Source organism: Amphiprion ocellaris, chromosome 22 (genome assembly GCF_022539595.1).
Source record: "Amphiprion ocellaris isolate individual 3 ecotype Okinawa chromosome 22, ASM2253959v1, whole genome shotgun sequence".
In the NCBI taxonomy this organism is placed as follows: domain Eukaryota; kingdom Metazoa; phylum Chordata; class Actinopteri; family Pomacentridae; genus Amphiprion; species Amphiprion ocellaris.
The window spans coordinates 15,541,587-15,565,384 of NC_072787.1; the positions used below are offsets into that span (position 1 = coordinate 15,541,587).

General features: G+C 40.2%; 1 protein-coding gene across 5 annotated transcripts in view; it reads left to right on the forward strand.

Annotated features, from left to right (window-relative positions):
- The window catches only part of flt1 (fms related receptor tyrosine kinase 1), a 37,259-nt gene that overhangs the window by 5,379 nt on the left and 8,082 nt on the right, over positions 1-23,798 (forward strand). For 2 of the 5 annotated variants that reach the window (XM_055007035.1, XM_055007036.1), the window contains exons 4-13: positions 662-786; positions 5,660-5,825; positions 5,926-6,062; positions 7,639-7,810; positions 8,057-8,174; positions 8,512-8,681; positions 8,774-8,921; positions 15,783-15,906; positions 18,235-18,343; positions 20,412-20,720. In XM_055007035.1, the coding sequence (XP_054863010.1) occupies positions 662-786; positions 5,660-5,825; positions 5,926-6,062; positions 7,639-7,810; positions 8,057-8,174; positions 8,512-8,681; positions 8,774-8,921; positions 15,783-15,906; positions 18,235-18,343; positions 20,412-20,720 (1,578 nt within the window). Of the gene's footprint in view, positions 1-661; positions 787-3,368; positions 4,139-5,659; positions 5,826-5,925; positions 6,063-7,638; positions 7,811-8,056; positions 8,175-8,511; positions 8,682-8,773; positions 8,922-10,853; positions 12,412-15,782; positions 15,907-18,234; positions 18,344-20,411; positions 20,721-23,798 lie in introns of those variants that run through there. The other 3 variants (XM_055007037.1, XM_055007038.1, XM_023276124.3) reach the window with 3 other exon arrangements.

The window sequence follows — 23,798 nt, forward strand, 5'->3', positions numbered from 1 at the left end:
AGGAACCGTTTGATTGCTTCTAAACAATCTGTGTTTATTGTTGACTGCAGGCAGTCATTTGCTGAATGGGTTTTCAGTGAATGGGTGTGGAGGATAGTGTATGTTTAGGAGTGTGTGTCTGTTTGTTTTTGTTTGTTGTTGAGATTGATACTTGCAAGTGTTTGAATGTGTGTCGTTGGGTTTGTGTGTTTGTGTATAGAGGCAGGCGATTGTTTTTTTTGTATTTCTAAGAATGTTCATGGTTTTAAAGGTTCAGTTCACATAAATTGATGTTTCATTTTCTCAGTCAGCTAAAGGCTTAGCTTCTACTGTGGATGGGGGAGTTTGATTTTCACTGTAGTGCAGATGTAAGGGGAAAAATGATGCACTTGTCTAGCTTGCATTTAGTTTTTAGGCTGCATTAAAAGCAATGAAGTTATAGAACAGCAGCAATGGTGCAGCAACTTCTTTGGTACTGACTCATAATACATAAGTAGTAGCTTAGGAAATTGCAATAACATGAACAGGTGAGATGTCTTCTGTTATTTCATTGAACTGGTCTTTGAAACTCCTCTTTTTTTCACATTGTATGTGTAAGGAATAGAGTTTTCATTTATGCATTGAATGTACATGCTTATTATCTGCACCATACGTGTCCCTGACCGCAGTGTTTGGGTTTCAGACAGCCAGCAGCCATTTGTGGAACATCCAGGTATGAGCCCAGGTGTGTTATACATGAAGGAAAAGCAGCCGCTGCTCATCCCCTGCCGGGTCACCGACCCCAACATCACCACCACACTGGTCAAGGTCAGTGTTGGAAATACGAATAACAGTTTGAATGTCTTTGAAATTGTGTTTTATGTGCAGAGATCTCCACATGCTGTAAACGAATCCACACACTCACGTCACACTCACGTCCTTTCCTGCTCCATCACACCACTCACGTTCTGTGCACATCATTAATAGTCCCAGTTTTTTCCATCAGGCCACCCATATGCACACAATGCACAGTCCAGTTGTTTCTCCCCGTCCAGATCATTCGCCACATTGTTCTTATCTCGGCAGCCATTACGCTGTGGCGTGTGTGTCCGTTTGTTTGTGTCCGTCTGCGGATATGTGTGAAAGTGTGTGCGGATATGTTCGTGAGTGTTGGTGCTTAAGTGCTGAGTGAGGGGGAGAGCGGACAGAGTTACAAAGTGCAAAAAGCGGCATTTATATTGCTCACTGTCTGAAGTGTGCGTTTGTATCAGTACCTGTCACTGTACACACGTTTTTTTGCCTGTTAGTTAAACAACACTGCCAGCTCAAGTCCTTAACAAAACCCCAGCAGTGCCACGTTCTTTACTGACTTTTTCCGAGGACCGCTGCTGGCACTGTTTTTACCTCTGGAGACAGGACGTGGAGTCTGGAGTGCCCCGTTGGCTCCCAGCCAGCACCACTTCCCACATCTCGCCCTTCACCTCTTGGAGTAGGAATAATGGATGCCAACTTCCCCCAACTGATGCTTTAAACAGCTGGCCAGCCTGGTGGAGGAAGCAGAGGTAGCTACTGTTGGCCCCAACAGATCAAAGTACAGTCCATTCTCTTTAATCAGCAGTGCTGGTCATTAATACAGTGGCTTGTGCGTCATTGTAGGAAACTTATATCTACAATAGAGTGCAAAATTGACTCTGGCCTAGACAATATGATTGAGAAACAATAAGCAAGTGCTGCTTAAAATCCAGTTTTTCTCATTTATCTGTTCTGTTTTTGCATGCACAGCATATCAAATGCACAAAACATAAAGACACAATGAAACCTCAGCAGAGATTTCTGAGCAATTTATTAAAGTTAAAGCATCTTAATCTGCACTTTCTATCAAGCAACTGAAAGACGTCTTTGTCTGACCCTCTCTTTCCAGGTACCTGAATAGCTTTTGGTTATTCAATACCTTTTAAAAAAAATAATGTACAGCTTTCAAACTAATACTATTATATTAATACCTTCAAGAGCCAAAGAAGGTGTGATATAATTGTTTTCAGAGGCTAAATAGTACTCATCCTTATTAGTAAATTGACTTTAATGTGTTACATGAGTCTCCTTACACAGAATAACTCTGTGAGGCTGCACAGTATAATAATTGCTATATCTAATATGCTCAAACTGACCATTCAAACAGGCAAACAGTTTGCAGTTAAGTCTACCTTTTTCACTGCCTTTATTTTGTTAACTTGCTAACATTTGCTTATCAGTGCAGATGAAATTAATTTTAAGTTTCTTAAGTGTTTAGTCTTAAACCAACGTACTGGATAACTTTGATGTGACCTGATGATGGCACTGGATAAAAAGTCACAGGATCATCATAGTAGTTCAATTTTCTTCTGAGGAGAACATGAGCCAAATTTCATGTTAATTCATCCATTAATTGTTTAGCATTTAATTCAAAATCACAAATATGACCCTGGTAGTGCTAGATGTAAAGTAGTCAGTAGCTCCTGAAGGTCAGTCGGATTCAACCTCCGGGAACATGAATATCTCTTCAAAATGTATTCCCAATCTAGAAAACAGTTATTGAGATGTCTCAGTCTGAACTAGATGCTGCTCTCGTGGCTAAATAAACAAAAGAACAAGAAAAACATCTAGGAACTTGAAATTGCCAGGATTTGGGATGCAGGAAGCGCAAAGAATTGGACTAACCGGGCCCTGCATGTCTTATCCACAAATACACACACGTGTTTTCGTCCTTCCTCCATCTCCTCACAAATGCCTGGAACCACTAAGGTAATTATTCTAAAAATAGCTCTCCTCCTCTTCCTTCATCTCCCTCCTGTTCCCCTGCGCTGGCCGGTCTGGACCAGGAATCCACTCGCTGTCACAGTCTCTAGAGTGTTTTTTTCCTGGAAGGACTTTGCACTTTGCCTGGGTCTCTAATGTGACCCTTCTCAGCAGGAACAATACCCAGGAGCCTCTGCTCTCCTGTTCCAGCCGTGAAAGTGGCTGGGAGGTCCCGGAGGTCTGAGATGACAGGGTTGACATGGGGTACCAGTCAAAATGTCTATATCCTGTAGTAACAGGATGCAAGGAGATGGACTGGAGTCTTATATCCTGACTCCTCCCCTTTTTCCCTCCACCTCCACTATCGCCTCCACCTTTGCCTCAGCTCCATGTAGGGTTAGAGGATGAGGGTAAGAGGGGCACCGAGGGCACTGAGGGTGCTCAGACGGGGCGTCAGCAAGTCCAGGATTTAGAAGAAGGGGGGAAGTATCTACTTTGACTGCGAGGGGAGGAGGAAGAGCTCAGTGGCGTCTCCGAGGGTCACCTCACTCTGGGAGGGGGGATATCAGCCAGTTCACACTGGGGGTGCAGCAGTTGGGGAAAGTGTGTGTGTGATGGGGGTGGAGGGGGGTCTACCTGTTCCCCTGAGAGAGGGTGGGAGGCTTCCACTGTGTCATAGAAATTCTAGTAAACATTTCCTTGTAGCGGCCTCCAAGAAAACAACAAGGTTATACAATTACACAAGAGGCCATGACAGCCAGGAATTATAAAACCAACACGGTGAGAACACAGTCAGGCTTCTGAAGGCTTTCATGTGGCCAAAAACTGCACAGATTCCCAAAAGGTTGTGTGAATATCTCAGTGTAGCCTGAACTGGATCTAGGGTGACCAAGTGTCCCGCTTTGTGCGGAACTGCACAGCATTTTCATCCCTTTTTCCACGTCATTGAGACGCTGTCCCGCATTTTGATTGGCAGCTATAATTTTCAAAAGTTAAAACTCTAAAGGACAGATGCTAGGAGTTTTGTTTTTTATCTGGCTTTTTTCTATGTTAGTCAAACAGCGCAGATGTGCGATCACGACCAGATTAACCTGTCAGTGTCTTGCTGCCGCACCTTGTTGTCAGTTGCCGTAAATTGTGCCAGTCGCGACCGGTCGCGACACACCGCAAAGCAGACACAAACACTAAACTATGGATTTTGGCGGAGATAATGGAAAGTACAGCAAAGAAGAGGAGATGCAGCTTCAACAAAGACTGGGAAACTACATATCACTGGGTGAAGCCAGTGCAAGGTGATTCTCAGAGAGTTTTCTGTGAAGTTTGCCAGAGTTCGTTTTCCGTTTCACACGGTGGGGAATACGACGTGAAGCGACACAGTACATGGGAGACCCTCCTCTCAGCTTTGGTAAGGTGTCACACATTGTCCCACACAAATATGCTCTTTGTCCCACGATTGGTTTATTGAGATCTGGTCACCCTAACTGGATCTGCAAAGTGAATGCAATTAAGTGAACACAGTTTTGCTCACGTTCAACAAAACTAAGTCTGCTGATGCACATTCTGTAACACGTTGCATGGTTTTGAAGATGTTTGCATGTGTTTCTTTATCTATGGCTGGCTTCAAAGCAAAGCTGAGAGGAGATTTTATTCTGCAAATAAATCACTCTGGACAGCATTTGCACCAACGTGGAATTTGCCTTAAGCCCTTGACTATCATTTCACCTCAAAACTGAAGTGACCTCCGTCTGAAAAGGAACAGTTGAATCACTTGAGCTGGGATTTATCTTCAAAAATGCATTTTGAATCTAAACTTAAGCTGCTTTAGATGCAATGACTCATTTACAAGAGAATCCCCAAATTGCACATGCAGCAACATTTAAGTCTCAAAATTCAGAAGCACCAAAAGACAAGATAACTAATTTCCATTATTCTTGCACATTGAATGGATTGTATTTGTCTTAGTTATGTATAACATTGTAACACCATTTTGAGAGTGAAATGTCCAAAATTAGACTTTTGATTAGACTTGAACTCATGGTGTCATTCTTGACCTCTTGATGCCCATTAGTAACTGTTCATCAGCAGATGGAAATAAATTGAATATATTGCTTGAGCTCTGACTTAATTTGACTTAAAAACAGTGCTGGACTCTTCATATTTAGTCATGGTTTGGGTAGTGGGTGGATATATATTAGGATTTGTTTTCTTTAAATGACAAATACAAATATTTCCTCCTGTCAATTATACTTTTTTTTTTTTTTTTTTTTTTTACCAGATGTTGCATCACAAAGTATCACCAAATTCCTTCCTTATTTTGCAGTATTTCATGATTAACAAGAAAAGCACTCAGAGAGCGCAGTACTCCACCAAGGCTGCTCAGTCACTTCCATGATTCCCGACGGATAAGTCCTGATAAGTCCTCAGCGGTGGATTTGTAGCAGGATCACAATCATGTAAATTGTCGGCAGGCAGCTGACGTAGCATTCACTTGTTCTCATAGTTACAGTGACACCATGCCGCTATCTCGCAATGATACATTTTTAACAAATCCATGGATCCAGACTATAAGCTGCATTCCTGCCAAAATCTAATCACTTGGTCCTTGTGTCATTTCTGACCTTCCCTGAAAATTTCATTCAAATCCCTTTGTCCGTTGTTCAGTCACATTGCTAACAGATAGATTAACAGACAAATGTACGCCGATCGTCACATAACTCCACCACATTCCTTGGTGGAGAAATGAATATTAAAATTAGTCAGTGACCTTTTCTTCAGCCGTGATTCAGTTGTTCCCTAATCTTTTCACTTGTACATGAGATTTCAGATTTGCTCAATGTGATGTGGTGAAGTGTGACGAATCTGTGAATCAGGTTGCGGTGCAGTGAAACATGTGACGGGTGTTTTCTCCTCCTTGCTTCTCCCACAGTTCCCTAGCTACAGCCTGAGTCCAGACCGGAGGAACATTTTATGGAGCAGCAAGCGAGGCTTCACAATCCGAACTCCCACTTTCTTCTACATCGGCCTCTTCTTCTGCCAAACGGTCATCGACGGGGTCAAACACAAGTCACGTATTTACTTTGTGCACAGACCAGGTTAGCATGTTGTCTCTGCAGCATCACACATAAACATCTATGTGTTTCAGTGGTCATCTCTGACTTATAAGTTCCTTTGTTTTTCTCCTGCTTCTCCCAGTGAGTAACATCACAGAGGTGTACCTGAACACCAGTGGACCAATGCAGGCCCTGAAGGGAGAGAGGCTGGTCTTGAACTGCACTGCCACCGCTGAGTTAAACACCAGAGTCAACATCACCTGGGACTACCCTGGAAAGGTCAGGCCTGCATTAAAGTCTGTGGAGACCAGAGAAGCACGGGTTTAGATGACAAACGACCTTTGATAGCGACTGAGCAGGAGTGTATTCATCAGCTACATTCGGCTGTCTGAGGGGAACAGTACACCTCTTCACCCACTGTGATCTGAGATGTTAGGCTGGTGATGCTGAAATGCCACTGACAAATATGTTATTTTATTGATCTTCTACCTAAGCAGAGGTAACTGAGTGAAAGATGTCTACTTTTCAAAACACTCAAAGAAAACACACAAAATAGTGTACAGTATAAGTAAAGCAATCTCTCATCTCTTCTCTACTGATGATAAAAGTTAAATCCCCTCCTCTATATTTGCAGTCTATGAATTAAAACAACACTGAAGTGCATCTAGAAGGTGGTTGTAATCTTGATTTATGACAAATTTACAAACATTTATTGATTGGTAGTAAACTATTGGTAAGAAATCCATCAGAAAGCCCTTTTAATGCATAGTTTGGCTGCTTTCCTTCCATATAATAAAGAAGTCAGAGAATCTATACCATTATCTATTTAATAATAATCTTTGTCACAAGGCAAAAGGAACTTTAGTTATTTAATGGACATAGCTACATCTTTCAAAACATTTATGAAGTGTGTCTTATTTAAAATGGTGACAACATTGATGAAGTGAAAAATATGAACTAAACCATAAACTGTGCTTAAACACAAGTTTGAAGTACTTGCACTTACATGAGTATTTCCCTTTTATGGTACTTTATATTTCCATTTTACTACATTTCAGAGAGAAATTTTGCACTTTTACATTTATTTTACACCTTTTTTACTAGTTAGTTTTAAAAAGAAGATTTTTGCACAAAGGAAAACGTAACAGGCTTTTAAAATATCACACATTGTTGAAGGTTAAATTAGTGCTTTCCAACCTTTTTGGCCTCTGATCATTTACAAAAATCAGTGTGTAGTCGGGGTCAAATGTCAGATGTCTGTAAGATGCTAGCAGCTCCGCTAAATAGAGCTTTGCCCCTCCAGACTTCTAATATGGTTTCATTTTAGTAAATAGAACCAAATTATCCAGTATCTCACCAAAAATCAAAGGCTTGAGTTTAAGTTCAAGACCTGAAAACAGATTTGTAAATCAGAAGTTTCTTTTTTCTTCTTTCCTTTCACATTAATCCATTTAATTAGCACCTTGAATAGAAAACATTATTTAAAGTATTTCAATATAATGGTCTCCAAACTAGTTCCACCTGCAGCAAAAATATGCTGCTGACACACCGATGCTTCAGTACTACCAGTGTAATGGTTTCATGTTTAATAATATATCAATAATAATATGATATTAATACTTCAATTATATTTTGCTGACAATATTCCTGTGCTTTTACTTAACTTAAGTAAAGGATCCTAATACTTCCTCTACCACTGTCCAAAAAGAATGTGTTGTTACATTAATAAGGGGCTGCATGCTGCATCGAGGGCCACAGACATTAGCAGTCTTGGATTTTCAAAAATAAATTCTGAGGACATGCAGATGAACCTTCAGTGTTAATCCTGTGGCTCTTCTTCCTTCTCAATCTTCAGAGTAACAACGCCGGCTCCACATCCAAACGGCTCCTGAGACACCAAACACACATGTTGTTCTACAGTATTCTAACCATCCCGAAGCTTCACCGCTCAGACCGAGGCCTCTACACATGTCGCGTCACCAGCGGTGATCAAAGCAAACAGCAGAAAGTCACTGTCGTCGTCTATGGTGAGTAAATTCTCCTAATATCTCCTGACATTTAGATGATGCAGTCACAGTCATATGTTCATATCACTCATTGCAGATAAGCTTCCTTAGATTTTTGTTAAGTTTCATATTTTCTGTCTGTTTCACCGTCACATTTTTCATCTCAAACTTTGAATCCCTGTGTAGTGAATCAACAGTGTTGCAACAATTATCAAACTTTTACATCTGCTTTTTGAATCTCACATGAATGCGTCTCTTTAATTTCAGATCGTCCATTTATCCGTCTGAAGCCAAGGAATGGATCTGTGGTCGTGGTACAATCAGGACAGAAATCTTACAAAATCTCCCCCAAGCTAAAAGCGTTTCCTGCCCCTGAAGTCATCTGGTAAGAGATCACCAAAGTGTCTTGAGTTCCTTGAGTTCCCTTTTTAGTGTTCACTTCCTTTTCTTGTAAAACATCACTGGGATCAAAGCCTCGCCTTCCTTTCTAAAACTTAACTAAATCAAGCTTGCAGATGTATTTTAACTCTGGCATCCGTCCTCATTTCCCTGGAAAGGCGTTGGTGGTTCTGTTAGCAAGAATGCACTTCATGGAATCTGACAAAATAATTTAATAATTCAAAGTAATTTATAATGACAACCACACACACTTCTGCCTGTCCTTTTTAGGACTCTGCTCAGAGGTTTTTTTTGTTATTATTATTATTATTTTGTCCTGACAGGTTGAAGGACGGCATGGTGGCTGCAGAGCAATGCTCCAGATACCACATGGAAGGGAATTCCTTGATTATCCGGGATGTCGCAGAGGAGGATGCTGGGAAGTACACTATGCTAGTACGAATCCAGGAACATGGACTCTACCAGAATCTCACTCTTACACTTGCGGTCAATGGTGAGAAAAGACGGGATAATTCTACATTTCTGTGACTGTCTGCCTCAACATTGGTTAAACCGTTTTTGCATATTTCCGCTTGTGCTTCACAGTGAGTCCTCAGATAGGGGAGAAAGCGGTGTCGTTGCAGGACCCCGGATCTGTCCCGCGAGGCAGCAGACAAGCTCTGCACTGCACATCCCACGGAGTCCCTCCTCCACACATCCAGTGGCTCTGGCATCCCTGTCCGCCCAAAGGCCTGTAAGTAGCAGAAGACCAGAAGCAGTTTTGCGTGCAGACTTCTCAGCAAATTCATATTAATTTTTCCCCTCAGACACTATCAGCTGCCATAACAAGCCCTATTATAGATATTTTCTTCTCTATTATACGCATAATATACCAAAAGCACAATCAAGAGCCATACTGAGCTCCAATCTGACACAACAGACTTTTAAATCTTCTCAATATATTCTAACTTAGTAAACTGCAATATGCACAAGCAGCTAAACTGAACAGTGTAGTAGATTCACATGTTGCCTTAAAGGCTAAAAATAACATTGATGCTGTAATGTTACACACACATACAGCACAAATAATGATGTTTGTTTTATGTTACTCATTGGTGTGTGTGCGATTCTGACAAACGAGACATGTTTTGTCTATTTCAGCGTGTGTTCAGACAGCGCTTCCTTCTTGTAACCAGAACAGATGCCTTTGGGGGCCTTTCATGTGCGGGAATGTGTGAAAATGTGTGTGTTTGTTTGTGTGCATGCACCCACATAAGCATGTGTGTGTGTGTGTGTGTGATTCATCATACCTGTGTTTATATGTTTGTTTGCTTGTGCAACTCTTTCTTCATATTTTTGTTTTCTTACTGTCCATGTGTCCTTTTCCATATGTTTGTTTAAGTGCATGTGAATATGTATCGTGTGTGTGCGTGTGTGTGTGTGTGTGTTAGAGAGTGTGTGTGTGTGTGCTTGCACGCGCATTCACAGACACAGTACACGGTGTATCTCAGACTTGAAAGGACAGAGAAAAAAAACACACACTTCAATAGAGGCCAGTTCCGTGCTCTCAGTCACGATTTGTTGGTTTCCAAATCAAACGCTATGATTTAATGAATTTCCGCTCCAGGACGCAGGGTGAGAGGCCTGTTTATTATTGTGATTGCACACCGCGTCCTGTGATGCTTTCTCTTATATCTGACACACACTGTATATACAAAGTTCTCATGAGAAATGGCCCAACCCATCAACGCCGAGAGACCGTCACTGAGTCAAGTCAAACACACACGAGCGCTGGAGCAGGCACTTGGCAGAAACACTGATTGAGCTGCTCTCGGAGGTCTCACACTTATTGTGTTCCTTATGAACGAGTCAGAAAGGTTAAGTATTACCTGAGAGCACCACAGCAGCCGCCCACGCTCTATTCCCCCTCTGAGACGCACTGACATCATCGGTGTACTCGACCCTTAACCCTGGCACTCTCACGTGGCGCCATGCCAGCGTGCCTCTACTGAGGTTTGGTCCGTCCACCTCTGCCAAAACCAATCCACTTAATGTACATGAAAATACTTCTAAACCAGCCGGCAGTGCTAAAGTACTAAATCAGGGTTGAGTGGCGTAAACTCTTTATCCTGCAGAAATGTAAACGCTTACCTAGAAGATCTTTTTTTTCATATTTGTAATGTATTATGGTGCAAAAGTACGTATGTATGTATGAGAGTATCCCTGTCTTGTTTCACAGTCAGATGTCACATGCAATCTGCACATGAAAGGAACTGTGCCAAAGCCAATTTATTTCACGGTCATTTTGATAAATTCATGCTTGACATTTAGATTTTAACTGATTGTTATTCCCTTGATATGGAAGTCAATTGGAAATGTATTGCAGCCTCATTAATTACAGAAACAATGAGGCATTAAAGAAAAAAATGCAACATAAAAGCCATTATTTTTCACACGGCAGTACATTAGCTAACAATATACACAGCAGTTAGATGTCTACAGGCTGTGAAGGCAAAGTGAGTAAAATGTAGTTGCACAGTAATGTCCTAGCAGATTACATTTGGCCTCTTAACTGGCTGAGTTATGGTCCTTTGTAAAGCTCTGTTCTGGTTCCACTTCATATCTGTACTGTTCCTTCAGACTGGTAGTATTGGTTGGATCCTCACTAGGCCCTTGTTCTTTGCAGCCCTGCTGCACCACGAGCCTGACGGCGTGCTGGAGGAGGCCCAGGGACAGTGGACCAGGCTGGGCCAGGCTGATGGGGGCCTCGTGCCTGGGTCCTGGGTCCACTCCTGGGTCTGGCCCTGGGAACCTCAGCGCTCTTATCTGGCCCGGGCAGGAGGCGCAGTGGGCTTCCTGTGCGAAAATCAGAGAGCTTTTCCTCTCGTTGTTTGGCTTCCTCTCCGACGCGAGACGCTTCCCAGCGGCGTGATTGTCCCTTCGTCTTCAAACGTGGCACAGTCCGCTTCCTCAAGAGCTTGATCTATTCTTGAGAGCACCCCCACACCCCTTCCCCCAACTCTGCTGCCCCCCACACATACCTCTCCAACCCCCTTCCCTCACCAGCTCTGCCCTCCACCCCAACCCAGCATCCTCCACCTCTGCAGAAGAACAGCTCCCCATCGCCTCCCACCCTGGAGCCCACCTCCCCTCCACACACTCATCAGTGCCCCTCCACAGCAGCCAGAACCCTCAGTGACATTAACATTGACCCCAAGTGATGATCCTGATGCTTGTTAACCTGGAAAAAGTGAGAAAAGAGACTTGGACCACTGCTGAGCAGTGAGGACCAGGAGGAAACCAGGAGATAAATACGCCACAACACTAAGGATATAAGGACACCTGCTTTACTGATTATTTATTTATTTCCTTCATTTTCCCCATGCAAGCCCTCCCCGACACCAGGATGTCCTGTAGTTTTACGCTTTTTACATTTCACAGACATTTTGAGCCAGAAGAAGTGCAATTCCATCCGTCCACCAGCCACATTTCTGGAGCTGCTTTGCTTGTTTTTTGTGTCCTAGAGTGGTACTATAATGGGTGCATGAACCATGCTTGTCCCAAGCCCTGATCTGATTCTGACATCCACAAAAGCTGTGAGTTTCTGTTCCGATTTTTAGCCACGGGTAGAAGGTCAAATGTGCTTACCTTGGACGGGCGAAACAGGAGAGAGGACAAGCTTTGTGTTGTTCACTATGGGATGCCTTCAGTTCTCTATTAAAAGACTGACGGTCAGCGGACGCCTACCATGTAGGAAGTCTGTGAAGACCAGAGACTATCCTGTGTTGTCCACTGTCATCCCACGTCAAAATGTCTTCTTTGTGTGTCATATGATGTCAGTATAACAGCCCTGTTGTCTTTGTATTGGAAGTTAATTAAAACCTAAGCGTATGTGTGATACTACAAGCCATTTTAAGAGAGCGAGTGCAGTAAGTGTTTGAGCAAAGTCCATGTGTGACCATGTGTGTTAATGCAGGAGCATGTTTGTGTGTGTGTGTGTGTGTCCCATTTTACGGGTGTCTGCCAATGTGATCCATTCCTTGTATACAGATGTTCTATGAGTAATATATGAATCTAATATTTAATAATTTTATACAACTAACTTACATATGACAAATGACAATATTTGCCAAATCTGTATGATGTATTGAAATGTTATATCAGTTGTTTGTGTTGTTTTTTTTTGTTATTTTTTTTTGTTTTGTTTTGTTTTTTTTGCATTAAACTTTGCTTATATTTGTGTATTGGTTCATATGCTCTGTGGTTATTTTGGGGTTGAGACAGGAACAGACAGGGACAGCGGTAAAAGTATATTTTAGGCAGCAGAACAGGACAGGAAGAAAAGGCAGGGGATGACCCCCACTGATACACAACTTGGAACAGTTCATTCAAATTTCCAGGCGGCTGCTGCTCACCCTGTTGGCAGGCACATACTGTGTGAATGTGGTACGTCTGTGGATGCATGTATACGGGTCATTTTCTGTCTAACTGCCTTTATGTCCACATATCCATCCAACTAATTTGTATCTGTGTGTGTGTGTGTGTGATGGCAATTTTGAGTGAGAAGGCTTTTCCTGGGGAGCGTGGGAGTGCTAGCTGGTGCAATCTGTGCCTGGATGGGTGGTGGTTGTGGGTATGTGCATGCGTGCATTTGCCCGGCATGTGCGTATGTGTGCGTCAGGCCCATAGTGTCATGCACAGGGTGGGTCGGTTGTGCCGTCGCACACTATCTCGATGCCAAGAGGAAGAGTAATCAGGGAGCAGAGAGGAACCGAAGTCAGGGAGGAGCTCGGGACAGACAGAGAAGGATGACGACAAGGATACAGACAGAGACAGGCAGCGGACAGACGCACCGACACATCAGTAAACAGGCAGAGGATCAATGTACAGACTGGAAATGATGGTTTACAGGGAGGATGATGTCTAAATAATGAAGGTGCATTCCATAGATAGATAGATTTAATTTAAGGAATTTAAGGAGAACAGGTTGAAAAGTGCATGTGCATGTTGAAAAGTTAACCAAAGCTTAGTGTTAGAAGTAAATGCAGTTGTTAACAATAAATACAGGGTTACTGACACACTAACACATGTGATGGGTGGATGGTAATGTTGCTGGAATAAAAATAGTAACAGGTACAGTACCGTTCAGAACTTTGGGGTCACTTAGATATGTCCTTATATTTGAAAGAAAAGCATTTTTTTCAAAAATATAACATTAAATTAATCAGAAATACAATCTAGAGATTGTTAATGTGGTAAATGACTAATCTAGCTGGAAACGGATGATTTTTAATGGAATATCTCCATAGAGGTACAGAGGAACATTTCCAGCAACCATCACTCCTGTGTTCTAATGCTACATTGTGTTAGCTAATGGTGTTGAAAGGCTAATTGATGATTAGAAAACCCTTGTGTAATTATGTTAGCACATGAATAAAAGTGTGAGTTTTCATGGAAAACTTTTGAACAGAAGTGTACATGATATACAATATATAGATTGGTCCAGGAATTTGATGGAGCTGTTCCTTTTATGACAGACAGACAGACAGACAGGCAGGCAGACAGAAAGAAAGAAAAAGAAAAGGAGGGATATTTACTTTCTTACAGCAATTTTAGGTAGACGAAAACATCAATACTTCATGTCAAATATGGAGCTACACAATCCTGAAATAATGAACTTATCAAAAAAGGCTTCTAACATACCAAATTGAAGCATTAATGACATTTTTAAATCTTATAAAACAAATTAACTATATGTTGTCCAGTAGCAAACTCTGTTGTCTGTGCGGTTGCCAGGCAACCAGCTAAACTAACTGGCTGCTTGCTGATACATATTTACGCAGGAAACACATGAGGTCACCTGTCAGTTTTCCCAGGTTCATATTTTTGAATATTCAACACTCAAAAAGAGCTGAAGTTTCTACTATCTTCAGTTTTTATGTAATTTAATGTCGGTTTCATGTTATCTTTTTCATTTTCAAGGCAAAATCTGCATCCAGTAGAGCAGCTGACACATCCTCTGTGATTTGGAACAAATTTAAACTGAATCTCGACTTTACTCTGCGCAGAAAACAACTACAAGCCAGACAGCACAAGTATTGTTGTCATAGGGTAACTTGCTTTTCCATATTCACAAAAGCTCTCTTCTCATGTCGTTACATCTTTCTACCAATAATCTCTGCTGTCAAAATGTCTCTGCCCTGCTGTCATTGCAGATATGCCTGACCTAAACCCCTCTACTTGCAAATTGGACATGAAGCCATTACATTTAGCCTGCAAACATTTGCATATCGGAGTGTTTTCCAAAAAAAAACAAAATGTAAAAAAATTGTTGTCTGTGTCTAAATATTTGAAGCAAACCTTACGATGCACAGTTAAGAAAGGCTCAGTTCAAGGTCACAGCTTTAGTTACTATCCATCCTTCAATTATCTACACACCAATTAATCCTCATTTTGAATAAGATTTTCTAACTTCTGGAACCAGAGGTGTTGTGTTCACAGACTGGGTGGTTTTCCCCATTCAGCTTGAGAGGTGACAATTGTTTTGTAAGGGAATTTATTTGTTAAATAAGCTGGTTTTAAAAGCATAAATTCATTAAGATAGGATTGCTTGAGCTTTTGGTTACAAAAACAAATGAAAATTATCAATTAACATTAATTATTAACTTAAAAAAAACTTTTCTGATCTAGTAGAATAAGGCTTTGTTGCACATCTCTGCTGCAAAAAAAATGCAGCTAAAACAGATACTTGTCAGTTTAGAGGACAGAAAAGTTCGGAGAACAAATAGAGAGGCTGGAGCCCTCTGCTTAATTTAGCCTTAATGTGCAAACGTGAAGATTTCAACACCAAAGACACTGTCATCTTGAAATATTAGTCTGTTTGCACAATAAAATTCTGTGAATTAATTGTTCTCTGAAAATTTTCATGATCATCTTTTATACAGAGCTTTTATATGAGATGCTGAGAAGTAGATCACACAGATTGCAGATTTTACTCCTCTGTCAGGCTTTTCACTCATCTCTGAAACTTACTGATTAAATTGTCTGGTTTTAAGGCCCCTCCCCAGCTTTTGTATGATTTCAGAGTTTTTCACAATGAAGAGACGTGTGTAAATAACCACAAAGCATCTTGCATAAGCTCCAGTTCCCACAGCTCTGCCGGTGTGTAATCTATGGATTCAGACTTGTGAGAGTCACTGAGGGACCGGAACTCCTGTCCTGGAAATGTGGGATGATTTGTTAAGAATGGAAGGAAACTAATCGACAGAATGACAATACCACCTCTGCATCCTACATAGATGAACAATCCAGCATTACATAGCACTCCAAAGATTCACTATTGTCAGCTTGCAGGACAGGGAAAGAGGACATGATTCTATTGATAAAAATATGTTGGCGATGATGATGATGATAATGTGAATCACAGTGAAACATCAAGCAGCGACCATCAAGGCGTTTCTCTGGTCTTCTGGTCTTCCTCCTGCTGAGCACAGCTGAGAAAAACACACTCGCTCTCACACGTGGAGGCAAAATAACTTGTGTCAACACAGCTGAGTCCTCCTCCTCATCCTCCTCATCCTCCTCATCCTCCTCTTCTTCCTCTTCCTTCTTTAAGGTGTGTGTGTCCGACGTCCTCCTCGCTGTGGAGTCCAGTGACGGAGAGCCTCCTCCCGATGTCGACACACAACCACATCCTGAGTGTTACTCACAGACAAGAAGTGCTTCAGGGGAAAAAGAAGGTAGGAAAATCACAGAAATGCATAACGTGACTGACAAAGCGGCTGGGATTGGTAGGAATTGGATTTTCAGTGACTCTAGTGGAGGAAATAAAGTTAAAAGCACACAGAAATCACCCTGATTTGAGTAAACTCACAATATTTAAATTGTCCCCCCGGAAAAAAGCATTTATCAGCTTAGTTTGAATCCCATTTACAACCCTCATAACACAGAACATCAAGGAAACTTTAATGTAGTCTCAGAAAAATAAAGGTGCAAACTGGAATCAAACAATGGTTCTTTTCATTGATGCCATAAAATAACCATTTTTAGTCATACAAAGAACCTTTTAGCAAGAGAATCCACAACGGTGAATCAAAGAAACTTCAAAAATGTCTCCTTTAGAAATGATTTCAAAGAACTTCAGCAAAAATAGGTTCTTTAAGTAGTTATTTTATAGATTACTCCATGTTAACCCTCATTTAATTCAATTCACTCTTATTTATACAGCGAAAACTACAACATATGTCATTTCATAGCTGTTAAAATAATCGCATAATAACATAATAACAATGTGCAATGTTGTGATTTAACTTGTACTCTAATTTATTACCCTGGTTAAGCAAATTTATGTCTTTTTTTTTTACACAGTACTTCGTTTACACTTAGGTACTTCTACACGGTGCTTCTTATACTTACAGCATTTTTTATTTAGAATTTCTCAGATTTAGATTTGTATATTTATTCTTTTACTGTCTGTTGTTGTTGCTGAGTACCGCAACTCTATACTCCACGTCAAATTCAAAGGCTTTTCTGACTCTAAGACCACACAAATTTAAAACAGAGAACCCAACGATCCACATTTAAGCAGTTCCTGTGCAAAAAACACTCAAATATAAGAATCTGACACAGTACAAAACATTTACTATTCTGTGTTCTAGGCTGTCGATCAGACAAAACAACGAATTAGAAGAGGCTGCTTTGGGATTTGGAAAACCATTATGAGCATTTCTCATTTATTTCTGATGTTTTGTAGACCAAATGATGAATGAAACTGAGAGTGAAAATGATCTGCAGAATAATAGATAATTAAAATAATCATAAGTTGCAGATTTAATTTTATGCTATTACCTGCCACCAAACCAAATTAATCATTATCTCGTTAATGAACCACGTAACGCATATGAAGAAGCTTCCACTAAATACACTGTAAAAAATGTTTGTACATTTTACAGTAAAAATCTGTAAACTTTAAAACAGTTTGATGAAGTTTATATAAAACTGAATCACCTTAAATATGTTAATCAGGAGAAAATTGTGTATTTTTAGATATTTTTTTTCTCCTGAAAAAGCACATTTCCCGACTCCTGCACAGTTTTCAATGTAAAAATTCCGTAATATGTATAACAATACTGTAATTTTTGCATTCAATTATCGAAAAGAATATAGTTTTTCCCAGTTAAATGTACATACTGTTGTGCTGATAATGGAAACGTGCTGCAGTATTTATAACAAGTAAAATGACGATTTCTACATTTATTGCATGTAAAAGATACAGCTTGTTATCGGTCAAATTGATGTACTTTTGTGTTAATAACAGACATATGCTTTAATATTTATGAGCGCTTTAACTGCAATTTTTGCTAAAACTACATATATTTAATGTTAAATACACTAACTGTTGTACTGATAATGGAAAGATGCTGTAAATTTATAGTAAATTACACAAACTTTATTTAATATTGTATTTTCATGGAAATTTTTAAAGGTTGAAACTTTTTTTTTTTACAATAAAATATGGAATGAAGCACGTTTTTAACCCTAAAATCAACAATATCGATACATTTCTTTCCCATAAATGTAGAAAATGTTTTACCATAAATTTACAGTAGCATCCTGGTGACCGCAGCTGCTGGAATTTTACTGTAAAAATAACGTTTGTTTTTACAGTGTACAGATGTTGTTAAAGTGAGAATGGTGCTTTGAATCAGACAGCCCTCTGAAGAAACTATTTTTCTGACAGTTTCCTTTACTAAATTTGAAGGAAAATGTTGTCGGTTGACTCATTGGATCATCTCACTGAAGTAAGAGCAAACTTACGTCTCCCACACACACTCACAGATGCTCTCTGATATTAATACTTCAGCACAGTTTGAGCATTGACCTGCCCTACTAAGCTGGAAGTGGGCAGGAGGTCTGGCTCAGCAGCCCCTATTGTCCGCTCAGTGGGTCCATGGAAAATATGATTCCTGCCATCAGTGGCAGAGGTAATGAGCCTGTGCCGTATGAATGTGTGTTTTTCATAATGTGCTAAGTGCCGGTTTGTTCATGCGGATGTTTGCTCTCCGTAGACGGTGGGGGTCCTGACTGTAGCAGAGGCCTTTGTGTCTGGAGTGTATCGCTGCATCGCCTCCAACTGTGCAGGCTCAGACCAGCTCGACATCCACTTCTACATCACAGGTGACTCCAGACAACAGCCGTCATCGGGAGAGGGGCTTTCTTACTTGCTTTTTTTAAGCAGCAAATTACAGTAAGTTTCCTTGCCACACTCCACCCCATCCTGATGTAATTTCACGGAGTCATCCTACTTAAAATAACTACTTTAAGTTTCCTTTCTGTCATCCGCTTGCTCTTCTCACTTTATTACACCATCCTAAGCATGACTATAGGTCTGTATCAGCTGATCTGCTTGATACTTTCTAAGTGTGAGTTCAAAGCATCAACTACACTGTAAAAAATAAATAAATAAATAAATAAATAAAAGAAATCTTTTTTACTTTAAAAGAAAACAATTTACTGCTATTTCAAAGGAGAAAATGATTATATCTGTGCAATGGCTATCTATCTATCTCTCCGGTTTATTGAATTACAGATAATATCTATTAAAATCACAGGAAAAAAGGCATTAGTCCACATCAAAAATCTAAATTTTCGATCAATAATTATTTGGTCTTTTGCAATGTCTGACCACAAAATTAATTTTTTTAAACATTTTATTTAAATCAGCAAGAAAATATAGTTATTTTACAGATATTTGCTGTCATATGAAAGACAAACTATATTATGGTATGCAACATGGTAAATAACTTTTTAACTGTTCTAACTGTTATATTGCAGATTTTTGTTATAGTGTTAGCAGTACTAGTATTTGCATGCTGACTGGTTAAAAAAATAAATAAAATGTCCCAAAACTGTACGTAATATCTACACCAATATATATATATTGGTGTGTGTGTATATATATATATATATGTATATATATATATATATATATATATATATATATATATATATATATATATATATATATATATATATATATATATATATACACATCATATATATATGTCAGAAAGGTAGTAAAAGTTCAAATATAAGGTGAAGAAATAAAGAAAAGGAAGACATCTTATTCAACCAGAAAAAAATCAACTGTGAAAGGTAGCAGAGATGACTGGGACAAGTATGGAAAAATGATCTGTCTTTGTTGCAGAAGAATATTTTACGAATGTATTGAATCTTTAAGGTCATTTAACCATTATGAAATAGGAGATTTAAAGACATACAAAGCAGCAGTGCTCTAAAATAGCAGCCGGAGTGAAGTTGCAAACTATTTCTGTTACAATACTATTGCTGCTTTGTTAGTTTTATATTGAAGAAAAACAGCTGTTCACATTTAAACTTGAATTTCCTTTCAGGTATTTGGCATTCTATGTCAATATTGACTAGAAAAGTGTTTTCAGTGATGCCTAATTATATATTGTATAGTTCTTCAAATAACAGTATTGCACTACAAGAACTGAAGTGAAACTGAGCAGAACTTTGTGCACATAAATATGAAACAAACTGAGTGTTGTGTGACACATCAGGTGAACTAAAATCATTCAAGTGTCTTGATGCATGTGGAGTGACTCATAGGTTGAAATGCTTGGCAGGACAAACTAGTGTACGTGCATCACGTACAAGCCGTAAACTCCAGTTTTGTGTACATTGTGAAATTAGATTTGTCACAAGTCATACAGGTTAAACTTTCTTGAGTGTGTACACGTCTGTGTCTGCGTGTCAGGCTACGTTGAGCTGTTAGTATGTGTGAGCAAGAGCGAAACAGGAACCTGGAGCTCTTATCGTTCCACTTCCCCGTGCAGCGCACTTCCTTGGACTGGCAGGTCCACTTTATTTCGGGAGGCCTTGGGGTGTTCGGGAAAGATAAACACTATCTGCCATCAGGAAACTCTCAAGCCGTTTCCACGGGAAGTTTCAAATGGCTAAAGTAAATAAAAAAGCCTTTTCACTGTATTCCACTAGCTGCTTTTACCCACAATAGCCATTCAACATTGTCATCAAAGGTTACAGAAATGGAGGCTGGTGGAATCAGCTCTCCTGGTTTCAGGATCCAGACTTGAAACTGAGACGGCTGATTTATCTCAAACAGGAGATCAGTGAAGGGCTGTATTTTGTTCAGGCTCCCTTTCCCTCCTCACCTCTTCTTTCCTGTTAATCCATCTTTTTGTGTCCTCTGTGTTTCCCTCAGACGTCCCGGGAGGCTTCAGTGTAAACCAGCAGGAGGAGGCCAGAGAGGGCGGAGACCTCCATCTCACCTGTTTAGCCAATAAGTACCTGTACACAGCGTTGTCATGGCAACAAGTGTATGACACAGAGGAAGCTCAAACCCATAGACCCGCCTTGAATAATCAGCAGCTCACGCTGGGGGAGTTCTCCAACTCTTTGATCCTGTTGCTAAGCAACCTGACAGCCAGAGACTCTGGAGCCTACAGATGCTCCGCCCGTCACCTGGTCACCAGGCAGGAAACACACCTGGACACACAGGTGGAGGTCACAAGTGAGTAATCTCAGCTTTGTGTTCTCCTCTTTATTGTCATCCTCAACACCAAGAAGATTCAGATTTACTGACCTAATACCATTGCACAATTTGCAAGTTATCAACACGCTTTTTGTTGTTGTTTTTTTACCTTTGGGGCCTAAATATTCAATGTTTAGAATATGTTTTTTTTGCATGTGTTTCACTAATCCATTTTGAGCGTAATTTGGCTTTTAGATATGAATTTGAACACCTTATATTTTATCTAAACCCTGATCTCTATAAATTTATATCTCAATTTGTGGAAAATAAAACCAAGCTTTTGAAATTCCAACCTCTAAAGTGAGTTTTTAAAATTTGAAAATTGGGGAATTCAAGCTTTGTAAAGTCAGATTAATGGATTTCAAAGTCAAATATTTCAGTACGATAACTGCAGTGGTTCAACCATTGACTGTACAGATAGACAAACCCTCTGTAACATCCCTCATAGGGTTCCTGAACAGTGTTGTTAAAGCTCAGTGCGGTGGCATTAAGTAGGCAGTACCTTAAGCCGTAATATTAAAACAAATGAGTTCTGTAAAAATGTACTCCTCATAAAGTTATCATGAGCAGGAAAATTAGCTGTAGAAACCAATACGCCTTTGTACCTGGATATAAACATGTTTATTTCTGTTGTAAAATTGGGTATTTTAACATGAGAGTCTGTGGGGTACTGATTTGCCTCAAGTGGCCATTCGAGGAACTGCAGTTTTTGGGACTTCAGCCCCAGAAGTTTCCACTTGAGCTCAACCTGAAGTATTTAGCAGTGAAATTCCATAGTTGGGTATTCAGTTGCTTGTTTGCCTCCATACAGACCCTTTTCTGCAGGAATTGAAACAGTTCTAGTGGGCAGAAAGATTTAGGCGACATAAAGCTGAACAAGGGCCCTTGAACTTGGCTGAAATTAGCGAAATGTATTGTTTTGGGGCCACAAGTGTTTTGTTGTTGTGAGCCTGTGAGATGCACATACAGTTTCCCTCAAAATGTGCAATGAGTCATTTTTTAATTCAAACTCACCCTGATCTCTGTGTAAACTCACAGCCTCTTGATGTGCCTGTGTACTTATGTTGCACATACATACAAACAAACATCCACACTCTCTCACAGAGGTCTTGCTGCTTGGGAATTGGGTCCCCTCAGCTTCCTGGGGCCCCACCCTAGCTTTGCTCTTGCACTCCAGCTCAGCACCTCTTTCACGTGGGAATGAGCTCTTGTCTGGAGGAAGAGCACACAATGGCACTTCCCACAATGCCACATTTACAGGCCCCTGCGCAGGGCTGCAGGAACAATCAGCCAATCAGACACTGTCAGGCCCCGGCCCTCGCGGACAATCATCAATTGTTGTCCAGGAGGAAGATAGGGGAAACAACAATCAGCCGCCGTGGTTAAGTGACTTTTCTTCGTGTCTTTTACGGCTGTTCTCCATACAATCAGGCCTCAACGTGTCAACTTCCTCCCTCGGGATCTCCACACGGGAATTACTAGAGAGACAGGGTGACTAGAGGAGGGCAGGGGGGCTGGAGAGTCAGAAAAGGGGGTGAATTGAGGAATATTAACACATGGGGTTAAAAAGATTTAGGGAGCATCTGGTCTAAATATAGCTTTTTGCATTGTATTATAATCATAGTGTATGAGAAGCTCCATTGTGTGAACTCATAGGCCGATATCTGTCCACATGATGCAACACTTCATTGTTGTTGCTCTTTAGAAGTGACTTTCTATCACAGGGTTTTTTAAGGGTGAGTAAGAAACCCGAGAGGACCTAAACTCCAGCTGACTCACAGGTTGAAGCCAAGGCCACTTTTCTGCACGTGTCACTACCAGCGCACAGTTATTGTCCAAAAGTGGCACAGGTCCAGAGAAGTGTGGGAAAAAATAGCACTGGTTTCACTTCATCACAAATCTGTCTTAGACTATAAATATCTAGGACTGTTCTGGGACAAATATGTCAACAAACAGTTTTTAGGTCATTTGCAGTGGTGAAAGACAACACAAGAGGCCCGGAGTAAAAATATACTCAAAGTAAGGTCATCTTTTCAAACATTTACTCAAGGTAAAGTCCAAAAGTGAACAGAAACTGTCATTTAAGCAGCTATATATATCCACTGGCCACAGCTGCTGTTTTTATGGTCACTATTTTGTAATGTGTAAAGACTCATCGTAGTGGCAAACCAGCAAGGAACTTTCATCTGACTCTGCAGGCATAACCTATTTAAGAGAATTCTCATGACTTTTAGTTAATTTTTATGAGTTTTCAGCCCTCAACTTTACTGTTTTGGTACAATTTTACTGCTCTCGTCAATGTTTCTGCCACAACAAGCAGCTGTTTTCAGAATGAAAGCTCTAAAATCCCACTTAACACAACCTTCTCAGCATTAGAAAATGGCAGACAGAGTTAGCAACTAGCTAAAGATTTAGGTAATTCGACCTCAGTAGTGAGTGAAGACCAAAACAGAGCTAGAATCAGATTAAATTCCCCTCCAGCTATTGATAAAACCTCTGAAAACTCATGTCTGTGAATCCAAGTTACATATTCAGAAGATTTCTCCATCGAAACAATCCCTTAATCCGTTCCATACATCAATCCCCACTCGCTGCAGCTAGAGCACACCAGCTCACCGTAGACTCAAACAGCCTGCCATCACGAAAACACCACTAAACATGCTAAATTTCATGTTTTCTCAATGCATTTCTTTAGCATTTCACGTGGAATCGCACGCCGTGTAGACCAAATGACTTAATTAGACCTAATCTTAACCATTTTTCCTGTTATCATAACACCACAGAATGAAATGTAAAAAGCTTACAATGCGTAGACATGACACAGGAAATGTGCTCAAACATTGTAATATGACTGTTTTACAATAGCAAATTGCAATATTGGAGGAATTATGTCTATCCTAAACATGATAAAATGTGATAATATGTCAGCTTGTTGTTGCTGCATCTTGATAGGCAAAAAATATGCAATTTTAGAGGATCTAAAAGTAAAAGCACTTATTACACTTTTCATAATAGCATCATATCATGATTATATGTGTATTAATTATCTTTATGCAG